Source organism: Venturia canescens, chromosome 2 (assembly GCF_019457755.1).
Source record: "Venturia canescens isolate UGA chromosome 2, ASM1945775v1, whole genome shotgun sequence".
In the NCBI taxonomy this organism is placed as follows: Eukaryota; Metazoa; Arthropoda; class Insecta; order Hymenoptera; family Ichneumonidae; genus Venturia; species Venturia canescens.
The window spans coordinates 6,209,221-6,221,220 of NC_057422.1; the positions used below are offsets into that span (position 1 = coordinate 6,209,221).

Here is a 12,000-nt window from a genome sequence, read left to right on the forward strand (position 1 = left end):
GCGTGCGGTTGGAGCGCTGCGTGGCAACGTTCGCCGCGCGCGCAAACGAATTGAAGAAGCCTTATCGTGCAGCCTGGTCAACTCTATTTCAATAACTCTATGCGGTTACCCAACAACGGGATTACAAAAAGAGCTGTGAATCACAGCAAGTGATCTCGGTGGTATTACAAACGACGGCTGGCTTCGTTGAGATTATCGATCGTTCGCTCACGGAAAGTCTTTTCAAAGGAATCATTCTCCGAGTGCGCCGCTGCGCGAGTGCTTGAAAAAAGGGAAAAGTGGAGAAAGAAACAGCCCGGGTGCTCGGTGGTGTCCGAAAAAAAAATAGAAAGAATATGAAACGTATGCGCAAAAGCAGAGCGCGTATCAGTCGCGAGAGCTTGCTCGCGAAAGGGCCTCCTGTTTCATTAACGATTCTCTCGAATCAACGAGTCACCAGGGGCGCCGGTTCAACCTCCTCTCCGCCCTGATGTCGAAAACAAAACGCCTCCGAATCGGCGTTACAGACGCGCCTCTATCCCATGAAATATCAGGCTCACCGAGCTTTTCCTTCACTCGAGCAAACTCCTATGCGCGCTTGCCAACATTTGCGGCTGCATTCGGTACCCACACCGATCCCAAGAGCAGCTCCTCCGGGATAACTCGTGCTGGGCCCACCGGTTACCACTCGCTCATGCGTAATCGTTGATCCCGTTGTTTGTGGTCACTCTTGAAAATACGACGACAAAGAATTAGCGCCCCGGTCTCTCCATTTTGCCCTCTCATTCCAGACTATACAACGCCAATTCGAGTCTCATTTCTGCACCCTCTCTTCCACGTACATTTTTATGTATATATTCTCCGCATACTTCGTTATTATTTTTATCCAAGTTATTATTGTACGGCTTTTAATTCCTGCTTGGGAAAGCAACGAACATTGTTCTCAGGCCGCAGCCACCCTCGTTTCTTCGACCACCGATGCCAACGATTATTTCTGGCCAAATGATCATTTCAACCATCGTCAGCCAGTCTCGTGAGATCGGAACGGTCTTCGGTCCTGATGCTTGTCGCTTCCGGACGTTCTCCTTTGCAGTGGCACACTCGGCCTCAATTTGCGAATTTATTGGCCTCCGAACATCTCGCTCCATCGTCGAGTTGCAGAAATTGGCGCGGAATGTATTTCGTTGGAAAGTCTAGACTTTCATCGTTTTCAACAGTTTCGTGTCGTTTGATCGATCATCATTGATGGGGTTGAAAATATACTCGGAAACGTGCCTTCCGAGCAGTGGATGTTCCGGTAAATTTTTATAAAATTATACTAAATATAAAGGTTCTGAAATAATCAAAAATGTATTGGAATTTTTTGTACAATTTCCAAAAAATAACGTTTTTCCTCGGTGCAAAAGCTCTCGTCGCGCGTTGGACGATCGAGAGTGCACATTTTTCAACATTTAAAAAGAAAATTGTTTTATTAAATATTGAAAAATTTACCATTGTCAATCCAATGCTTCTTTTAATATCTTCTTCGAATAAAAAGCATACAAAAAGAAAGTAGAAAAAAGTTTTTTTTTTAATGAAAAATGAAAAATTGAAATGACAAAAGAAATCCCAGTTTTTCAAGTACCCCGCTTTGCTCTGCTCTACGCACTGTGCACATGGAGAAATGGAATCGTAGCACAGGAATTTTGTACACAACTCCAAAGTCAACGCAGAGTTATCTTATCAATGCGACGATATTATTTGCGTCAAACTCGGCGAGTACTCGTGTTTATTCTTCGTATACAATTCGGGAAAAATATACGCGCAATTAAAACTCAACGGGAGGGCATTGCGGGTGGAAATAGTGATAAAAAATAGTGAGAAAAAAATCGCAACGTAAATAAGAGACTTGGCTTGCAATGAGCACCAGCGACTTGTGGATTCGAGACATCGTTTCGTACTACGGTTACATATTGTTGGGATTTTTAATCATCAGCTGGTTGGTCGCTCGTCGATGGCGCAAGTTTGCGGAAAACGTGTATCGATCTCATCTCCTCGGGTTCGAGACCGAATGCGCTGATCTCGTAGCGCCATACAAAAAGAAATTGTTCGAGCAGTTGAAATATTTGGAATCGAACGATGAGATTTTGCGATCTCTTGGCCGGATCAGAATCCTCGAAGTTGGAGTGAAAACAGGTTTTATTCAGTTTCGAATTTAATTATTTTTCTGTCAAAAAACATTTGATGTCAATGAAAATCAATTTCGTTTCGTTAGAAGTTCCTGCTTCTCACATATCGTCCCAATTATTCGTTATTTCTTAGGATAAATTCGATTTCTTCGATCATTCGTTCCCTCGAAAATAGCGAAACGAATGCAAAAATGAAAAAAAAAAACGTGATTTCGCCTGTACACAGGTGAAAACATTCCGTTTTATCCCGACGGTGCTTGCTTTATCGGAATCGATTGGAACACAAAACTCGCCGATTACTTGATCAACAGCGAACGTGCGTGGCAATTTTCTCACGTTTACTTCGAACGCCTGATCGTGGGCGATGGAAATTCATTGCGGTTGATACCAAGCGATTGCGTGGACGCTGTCGTCAGCACAAGATCTTTGTGCTCGGAAGACTCGGTCGAGAAAACTCTTCGTGAAATCAGACGCGTTCTTGCTCCTGTATGAAAATTCATCTTCACTCTAAAGTCGATTAATTCATCAATTTACCTTTTGCATCATTTTTTTCTTTTAATGTTTATTGTCGAATCGTAACTGGTCAATTTTTCTTCATCAAACAACTCACAAATCTCTTTTTCGGAGCTTTTTTTGATTATTTTCATAGATAACAAATATGCCAATTTTTGACAAGTTAACAAGTAAGTGAAGTTTATTAAAAATAAAAATCGAACTATAATAAATTTACAGGGCGGCAAATATCTCTTCCTCGAGCACGTGCCTGACCCAACTGGAGGATTTGTTCACAAAATGCAAAAGTTCTTGACGAAAAGCAAAATTTGGCCCTCGCTCTTCGGGAATTGTCATCTGGACATGAATCCTATCGAACACATAAACAGAGCCGGATTCAAGGATCTCGTGTGGAAGTCTCTAACTCTGGAGGGTTACGTTTCTCAGCCAAACCATTTATTTCTGAATCGTCACCACGTTATAGGCACAGCCACGAGGTGAAGTCATTTCTTTTCTTCGTGCAAAATTTTTTTACAATCGTCATACGCAAAGTCGTGTCAACTGCTGAGCAATTAAACAAGACATCTATAAATCACACTTTCTCCCGATAAACTCGAAATTTTTTAAAAAATATTTGTGCTGTTTTATTATTTACATAAACCATGGCTTTTGCTGTTGATTTTTGACATGACTGATGATACAATTTAATAATGTTTATATACTTTTCATATATACAATTGTAATCAAACTTACAGATAAATATTTGGAAGAACCGAGTTATAATATTCGTAAAAAAATCGTTTTTTTTTCTCGTATTTTCGTAGAGGCTCGTCACCTTCTTCGTATATATTTCTTCTTCACTTTTCATTCCTTTTTTCCTACATAGATTTTCATTCGTAATCTATGCATATGTATGACCCCGGATGCCTCAGTTTTTCGGTGTTTTTACTTTTGATTATTAAACTATTCGCATTCGAAAAACCGAAGGCTCATCCACGAAAGTGAGCAAGAGTGTCAATTCAGAAACCCCTTCAACTAGTGTTTCTTAACGAGTTATTTGACAACTAGGAATTATTGTATAAAATTGGTACCGAAGTTTCAGCAGCGTTCAAACGCAGCCAGATTTGTTTTTCTCTCCAACATCCATCTTCAGTTTCGAGGTATAGAAAATTCTCGATCTTTCAAGCCCACGAATGAGTCCAGTGAAAAAATTCAGTAAAGTAGAAATTTATGTTTGGCTGCTCTCAAACGCTGCTAGCTTCAAAGTTATGAATACGATAGATTCTGGAAAAAAAAAACATCATGTGCAAAAAATAAAAATCCTTGATTACAACGGCGTGGACTATCACACCGATATTTTGCTGTTATTGTTAACACACTGTAAATTGAAAGACCTAAATCACCTGGTTGATTGCTACGATAATTAATTTCACTATTTTCTTAAAAAAATAAGACGAAGATTCAACGTCGGTTCGAAGATGAAATGTTGGCAACGTGCAGCGTCAAGAAGCACGACTTTTTACGGTCTTTATAAATCGTCGTTATTCTCAGAATCACTGGTCAACTTGGTCCGAAAAGTTCTCGTAGATTTTCGCGTATTTATCAAATTTTTATTAACAATCGGTTTGACAAGTTTCGTTGAGATTTCATCGCTGTTTCTATTCTGATAATGACCGTTCGCTTTGAATATGTTGTCAATTTCCAAAATAGAATTGTCCAAAATATCAGGGGAAAAAGTTCGCAAATAATCTTGAAGTTTTTCGGGCGCAGGGCTGTCGACGTTCGCGTCTTTTGGATGCACGCAAGCTTTCTCGTTTATCGTTAACTTAGACTTGGTAGACTTGTTCGCAAGAGTTTTCACGTATTTGCTATCGTCGTCGTCACTTTCTTCCCGAATCGCAGTCCCGAGAATTCTCGTTCTTCGCACTTTTTTCGTCGCTGTTTCTCTCGCTCGGATTCTTGCGTTGGTTTTACTTCGGACAGGCGGAATTCTCGTTTTTTCTCTTAAATCTTTGCTCGCAGTATTAGGGGATTTCTCGTCGGGAAGGTGCAACGATTTTTTCTCACTTTCCTTCACATTTTTCCGTTTTTTCAAGGTTTTTTCTGAATAACTGACTTTTGGTCCAGTCGACTGAGCTCTCACAGATTTATCATCAGCAGCGACAGATTTTTCTGACTCGAAACCAAAATTAGAGTCCGAATCGGAACTGAGACGCGTGCAAAACTTGAGTGCATGCGTTGTTTTCGATTTTTTAACGTCTCGAGGCACCTCGTTTTCGAGACGTTTTCTCTTTTCTTGACGAAAGTTCGAGTTGATGTCCGTCAAATTTCCGAATTTGTTGTTCTTTAGAGATTCAACTGTTTTGAGACCATCGCTCGATTCTCCTGATGGATTTTTCGACTCGACTGCTTCGTTCAACCAAGTCGTCGCTAATCTTTTTCTTTTAGATCTTCTGGGATCACTGTTCTCCCTGTTTTTCGTCGACGGACTCGTCACTTCGCCGTCTCCAGATTTATTGGAATTTCCTGATCCGTCTGAGACTTTCTCACCGTTTAAATCGTTTACAACCTCGTCGATTACTTTTCGTGTGTTTTTCGAGCGTTTCGAAGCTGTGAGCTTTGTATCGATTTTTTTCGGACTCCTTATCGATCTCAGTGTCCGTGAAAACGTGACCGGATGGTCTTCTTCCTCGTCAGATGATATCACGATCCGCGAATGAGGTTTGTGAGCATTCTTCGCGTTAGTTTCCGGCCCACCGTTCATTTCTCCATTCCTCATTTCCCGTTTTGTTACGGTTCTTGAATTTTTACTTTTCTTCCTGTTTTTGTGCGGTTCCAAAGATTTTTCTCGTATGAGACTATTCAAACAATCTTCATCAGGTTCCGAGGTAGTTTTGATACTGAAACCAAAAGAAAATCGATCACTTTCGTCTCGATCGAGATTTTCCAATTTTCTTGACTTTTTACATCCCCGAGAATCGAGTTCGCCGCCCCCAATCCCATTTTCCATCTGAATTGAAGGACGTGACAGAGATTTCGTCAAATTTTTGGCCTTCGAATCCTGCGATTCTGGTTGAACGCTCGACACGGTCGTCGATGTCGTTAAGTTCAAATTTTTCACCCTCAAATCTCGCGGTTTATTTTTGTATTGCTCTTCCGTTCGCGTAACGTTTGCTCCCTGATTTGAAGGCAATTTTGGGAACGTAACAACGAGATCGCGCGGTTCATCATTCTTCAGTTTGTCTGATATTTTTGAAGAAGACTCAACGAATAAAGGCTCCGCAGGGTCCGTGGCGAAAGTTCGATCAGCCGGCAACTTCGATTTTTCATTTTTCCCTCCATTTTCAATGGCTTTTTCTACAGAGCGCGACGAGAGGCTTAACATTTTCGTCGAATAGTCGCTCTCGTAAGATGGATCGACATTATCATGGCCGCAGGAATAAATGAGAATAGTGCTGGAATCACTGTCATTAGTCACAGTCGTAAGAACTTCGATGTTGGAATTATCGTGATGCGATACGTCGTTGAACCTGAGAGATGATTTGCTTTTTTGTTGTTGATAACGAGCCAAAACTTGATCAGGCAGCCTCGTTATTCGTACAGTCAAAATTTTCTTTCCTAAATTTTCCCTCAATTTTTCGATAGAATTAGAAGCGATTACTGCCGAACGTTCGCGTTTCTCGCTCGAGCCGCATGTCTTTTCTATCGATTCTAGAGATTCTGGAGACGTAGTTTGCGAAGTTGTACAGCCTGTTTTAGTGCCCATTAACTGTCGATAGTTTCTTCTCGTGTACCGTCGTCTTACGATTTTGTTATCTTCTTTATCAATCAAGGATGTTTTCGGAGTTAGTCCTAGAGATTCAAAAAACTCGGAGTATCTTTCATGTCCTTCTTTCTCGATGTCGTTATTATTGTTTTTGTCATCTTGAACGAGTTCGGGGCTCTCTTGCGAGCTGTTAGGTACACCCTGGCGCAGCACAACATCCGATAATGTGGCAGATGATGGTAATGACGGTTTTTTTCTTTTTCTCCTTGTTCGAGCACGATAAACGAGGGGTAGAGTTGCGGTCGTAGTAACGGGTTCTAGGGCTGGATGCAAAACTGGCCTTGATGTTGAAAGTTTGCTCGTATTTTCTAGCATTATCAGATCGCAAGGAGAATCTCTTCCTTTGTAGAGTTTCCTGAAATTTGCAGTTCCTTTGGAATCGTTAAAGGATTCGCTAGATTTTTCTTTGGGCTGTGACTCAAAGAGGCTTTTCAAATTTGTTTCAAGTGTGCTTTTAGCGGTGGGGGGTTTTCTTGTTCGACGAACCATCGAAAACGTTGAACTCGGCTTTTTCAGTTGTTCTGACTTTTCCAGAAGATCATCGAATTGCTGTAGCGCCGGAAGTACTTCACAGAGCATAACACTGCCGCCAGGACTTATCATGCAATTTAACGGGGCGCTTTTCTGTGGAGTTTTCAAAATTTCATTACTGGAACGATTTTCATTCAATTTCGAAGCTTCGTCAGCAACCTTGGATGCATTGCGATCTTCTTGGGTCGGTGCCGCAACCTTGGGACACAAATGTTCGTTTGATTTTTTAGCACCTTCAACGATTTCTTGGGTTTTTGCCTTTTCCGTTACGTTTGTATTCGACAACACATATGCGGCTGTATCGACCGAACTGTACGGCGAATTCTCGTCGAATTTGGGTTCTTCTATGGACTTTCGCAACGCTGCAGACTGATTTGATCTCGAATATTCACCCTCGCTCAATGACGACCCTGTGTCGGAATGATTCTCATCTCCTGTCAACTGATACGGAGGATTCCCGGTGTCTACCCAATATTGTATGAGCGCTGGAAGCTTGCGTATCGGAGCCCTACACTTGGAATAATATTCCTTATTGTCCTCATCGTTGTCTTCATCATCGTCTTCATCATTGTCCTCATCATCCCCCTCTTCCTCTTCATTGTTGTTCTCATTCGACACACTTTCCACAGGCTCCATCGTTAACATATTCAGTACGACGTCATTCGGTACCTGTAGAAAATTCACACGTAATTGATGATTCGAGGAATCAAAAAAATGCGATAGAAATCGTTACACAATCTTACTATACATTTTTCATGCTTGTTATTCGTCCACATTTTTCCAATAGTTTTTCTATCTGCTCGCTACACCTTTATTCAGTATTTTTTTGTCAGCAACGATAACGAAATTTACTGCCAATATTGCTGAATAACCGAGAAAAAGGTTGAATAAAAAAAAACGCTTCAAAAATTCATTCAAAATGAAAGTTCAATCAATTAATTTTCCTCACAATTCAAACACCACTTATTCTCAATTTTGTCAAACCATTTTGACATTTATCATTTTCATATTGTCTATATGACTACAATACCATGTTAAGGGGGAAAAAAGAGTGGGAAATGTTAAGGGTTCAAAGTAATGTGCTGTTCTTTACCTTATTATTATATTTGTCAAAAAAATTATTCCACACATTCTCCCTCCGCTGGATAACCTCCCTCGGTAGATTAAAACCGACCCCAGGGTCTCGGTTATCCTGCTGGGCAGTCCTGCCGTGCGAAAATAAAGAACCCATGCTAGACTCGTTATCAATCATAGAATCTTACATTTTTTTCGTTTTCTTGTTTTATTTTTTTTTAAATAATTCAGCGGCTAAAAAAACAGGACAGCATCCTGGAATAAGGGAAAGATCGGGAGTAGTACGTACATAACCTTCAAGCTTGACTACATGAAGAATATCCATTTCCTTACTTTACCTCTTGACTCCTTGAATGTAAGACTGCATGAGAGCATCCTTTTGTCTCCCACTGTCCTCTCCGTCACTCGCCATGCTCAGAATTGCATGGAAAGCTTTTTAATCCAGTAAATCTCCACTACGTATTACCAAAAAATGATGAAAAAAAACCTTTGCGTATTCATAGAATTCGCGCGATTTCCAAGTTCGTTTGAGTTTACAAACATACAAACATACGAAATATACCCACAACCTTTTGTGATATACGACGCACGACGCTACGATACGAATAAAGAAGGAACGCGGTCATTGCGATTCGTGATTCTAAATTCCACCACCTGGGAACAGCGCCTTTTACCATTTACGTCAACCAGATGATTCATAGTTTTGCCCTTGGTTTTTCTTGTCACAACCGGAAATAGGAGTCCACTTTACACTCCAAAATAATTTTTATTTTAATTAAAATTTTTCAAATTATGAAAAATATGGTTTTATTTCGTAAATTATTATGAGAATTTATCGACCGATCACATTTCTCAGCTGATACGTTTGAATTCGCGCGCAAAGCAAAACATCATTGATTTCCCGCGAAAATGTACAATGCCTAAGCAGCGCAACGATAAATCCTCAACTCCTAATTAAATATTCCGTCGGACACATCAAGTTAATAATTTTGTTCAGTGTTATCCATTACTGAAATTTAAAAATCGCTCAAATTTCCACAAAAATCAAGTATTTGGGTATCTAAATTTCGGCAAAGAATGGGTGGAAACTTAGTTATTGCAAAAGGCATTCTGAAGCAATCCTGCAGTTTCTTAATAAAAATTTAATGAATATTTAATTTTAAGGGAATGTCCTTCCTTTAACGATCAAAATAGAAAATTTGATCAATTAGCATTCCTCATGAAATTTACATGACAAAAGATACGTTTTTACTGCTATTTTCCAACAATTGAAATTTTCTCAGTGCAACGTATAAAACAGCTGTGTGGTTCTTTAATTCCGTGTTAGTACAATGAATAACCTTTAGAACAGAGAAATTCTAATACAAAAGCTGTATTCAATGTACAAGTTTTCAAAACAATATCAATAATTGTCTTGATAACAAAATCCTTAGGTGAATAATTATGTACAAGTTAGCAAATAGCAGAGTTTCTTAAAGAGAAGACTTTCCAACAGCATCGTCAAGGGAAGAATGACCATTAGCTTTGAGCAAATCGATCAACTCTCTTTTGATTTTTGATACAATGGGTGGCCCGTGATAAGTGTAAGAAGTGTAAATTTGTATAAGCGAAGCACCTGCTTTGATTTTCTCATATGCATCTTGGCCAGAGAATATGCCACCAACACCGATTATTGGTATTTTTCCTTTTGTTGCTTTGTACATTTCTGAAATCATCGCTGTTGATATGTCGGTCAACGGTGCGCCACTCAGACCACCAGTTTCATCTTTTTTTGAATCAACTAAATTTTCCCTCGACACTGTAGTATTTGACAAAACAAGACCATCGACTTTACACTTGGTTTTTAAAACTATTTCCACGATATCTTTACGCTCTTCTTTACTCAAGTCAGGAGCCAATTTTAGGAGCAAGGGGGGTTTCCTTTCCATGTGTTTGCGTGCTTCATTGACTCTGCACAATAAATCTTCAAGGTTCTTCTTATTCTGCAAGTTCCTTAATCCAGCAGTATTGGGACTTGAAACATTGATCACCAAATAATCTGCCACATCTGAAAATTTCTTTATCCCTTCAATATAATCCTCTGAGGAATCTTCTGATATCTTGTTCTTTCCTAAATTGACTCCAATTATTCCATCAAAAGTCGGATCCTCTCTTAGCGCTTTCAAACGTTCCCACACTGCCTCGTGACCTTCGCTGTTGAAACCATATCTGTTTATTATTGCATTGTCATTCACAAGTCTGAAAACCCTTGGTTTTGGGTTGCCAAACTGTGGCTTCGGTGTTACAGAACCTGCAATACAACTCGTTTTTTAAAACAGTACCTTTGCTGGTCAACTTTCGAATATTACATTATTCGAAAACAAGATTGTGCTAGTGAATTCTTTGCTTTTAGGACCGCCAAAGAACATGACATACCTATTTCAACGAAGCCAAAACCTGTTTTGGTGAGACCTTTCACAACTTCTCCTTGTTTGTCAAAACCAGCAGCCATTCCCAAGGGATTTTCGAATTTTAAACCCCATACCGTCGTACGCAGCAGTTTTCCATCTTCTAAATTACTTTGCCTTGGTATCAAATCCCATTTGAGTGCGGTGACAGCAAGATTATGAGCTTTTTCTGGATCTACAAAACGCGCTAATGGCATCGCCACTTCCCTATAAAATCGCTCATTTCCTTGATAAAGATTTATACCCGCGAATATCGCCACTCCACTCGACGTTACGATTAGAAACGAACGTAATTTTTCGCTGTCTGTTAAACGTCGTGACATTGTCGCTAGGTTATGCTTACGTCTCCAGAAATCAACAATCCGAAATCTCCAGTGCTATCAAAGGTGCCGGTGAGCCTTGGCGGCGAGATATGATATGAATAACCATACCGGCACCGGCCCACCGCCGACTGCGAATAATCATCAATCAATTGTTCAGCAATAACACCTCCATGAACTTGGCTGATAGATTTTAGATTGACTTTATTTTAGAATGACTTTATGACTGACCTGAGTTTAAACTTGGTTTATCCTATCTCGAAACTATATAAAAAAAATTGAACCGAGTTTGAACTGCGTCGGAGAAAACGGCCATTTGTGTGACATCAAACGAATTTTTTCATATTGTTCAATATTCATTCAATAAAATGTTCATCGATAAATATGGGTTTGATTTCAAAATTTTTAATTAATGAATTCGAACTGTTTGAATATTTCATTTAAATGTTTTTTGTACTCATTCTGATGATCAAATAAAATTTCGGCTTTTTTGTTTTACACTCCGTTTTATAAATTTCGTTAAAATTATTCGTGTGATTTTAAAATTCTAGCGGGAATAATTAGAGCCTCGTGATTGGTTGGTGGACTAGACGCAATAATCTTAGGCCCGCTACACACGGTCAATAATATTGCACAATAAGTTTGTATGGTGTGTAGTGCGCCATAAATTTAAGATAGCTCAAACTTCTGTTCAATAATTGCGCAATGTTTCAATACTACATCTACACGTTCAATAATATTGTGCAATTACCTATATTGCGCAATATTGACCGTGTGTAGCGGGCCTCAGATGAGGGAGGACATGGTGGTGTGGTCAGTGGTGGGACCCTTACCGGCTACCGGCAGCAGATAGGGGGCAGGGTAGGGTATACATTGGTCGAAATTTCACTATTTCCGGTCGGCCGAAAGTCACTAGCCGAAATAACTGCAGTCAGATAGTTCTAGATGTAAGCACAGAAGTTACAGTATGTATTTACATCAAAAAATAGCCTCCTCTTTATACTTTAAAAAAATAAATAAATAAATAATTCGAAAATTGGTGTACACCAGTGTACACTTTCATCCTCCGAGAACCTAGTATTTTTTCATTTCTCAATTTTCCTAGTTACTTCTCGTCGCAACTAGTCAGTGCTTACCACAGAGGAGGAGAAATTCTCTTCGGA

The 12,000-nt window shown here is 39.7% G+C and overlaps 3 protein-coding genes across 11 annotated transcripts; 1 reads left to right on the forward strand and 2 right to left on the reverse strand.

Annotated features, from left to right (window-relative positions):
• Positions 1–1,720: 1,720 nt before the first annotated feature.
• On the forward strand, positions 1,721–3,973 carry LOC122406049 (methyltransferase-like protein 7A). The gene is made up of 3 exons (XM_043411213.1): positions 1,721–2,154; positions 2,374–2,633; positions 2,880–3,973. Exons 1-3 carry the CDS (start codon positions 1,878–1,880, stop codon positions 3,138–3,140), a joined length of 798 nt encoding a protein of 265 aa, XP_043267148.1. The 5' UTR covers positions 1,721–1,877; the 3' UTR covers positions 3,141–3,973.
• Positions 3,074–9,209, reverse strand: LOC122406046 (uncharacterized). 7 transcript variants are annotated; one of them, XR_006259884.1, is made up of 4 exons: positions 8,409–9,209; positions 8,090–8,201; positions 4,043–7,665; positions 3,074–3,923 (listed from the first exon to the last, which is right to left on the reverse strand). XR_006259884.1 is itself a non-coding variant. In XM_043411203.1 (3 exons), the coding sequence occupies exons 1-3, from the start codon at positions 8,480–8,482 to the stop codon at positions 4,168–4,170; spliced, it is 3,684 nt and encodes a 1,227-aa protein (XP_043267138.1). In that variant the 5' UTR covers positions 8,483–9,209; the 3' UTR covers positions 3,074–4,167. The 7 variants fall into 7 exon arrangements, 6 of the variants coding, with proteins under 6 accessions (XP_043267138.1, XP_043267139.1, XP_043267140.1 ...); XM_043411203.1 differs by having other exon boundaries at positions 3,074–7,665; XM_043411204.1 differs by having other exon boundaries at positions 3,074–7,665; positions 8,090–8,325.
• A 151-nt stretch (positions 9,210–9,360) lies between these two features.
• Positions 9,361–11,172, reverse strand: Dhod (dihydroorotate dehydrogenase 2). Of its 3 annotated transcripts, XM_043411211.1 has the most exons (4): positions 11,069–11,172; positions 10,861–10,968; positions 10,486–10,724; positions 9,361–10,360 (listed from the first exon to the last, which is right to left on the reverse strand). In XM_043411211.1, exons 3-4 carry the CDS (start codon positions 10,712–10,714, stop codon positions 9,543–9,545), a joined length of 1,047 nt encoding a protein of 348 aa, XP_043267146.1. In that variant the 5' UTR covers positions 10,715–10,724; positions 10,861–10,968; positions 11,069–11,172; the 3' UTR covers positions 9,361–9,542. The 3 variants fall into 3 exon arrangements, with proteins under 3 accessions (XP_043267146.1, XP_043267144.1, XP_043267145.1); XM_043411209.1 differs by having other exon boundaries at positions 10,486–10,968; XM_043411210.1 differs by having other exon boundaries at positions 10,486–11,134.
• Positions 11,173–12,000: the final 828 nt, after the last annotated feature.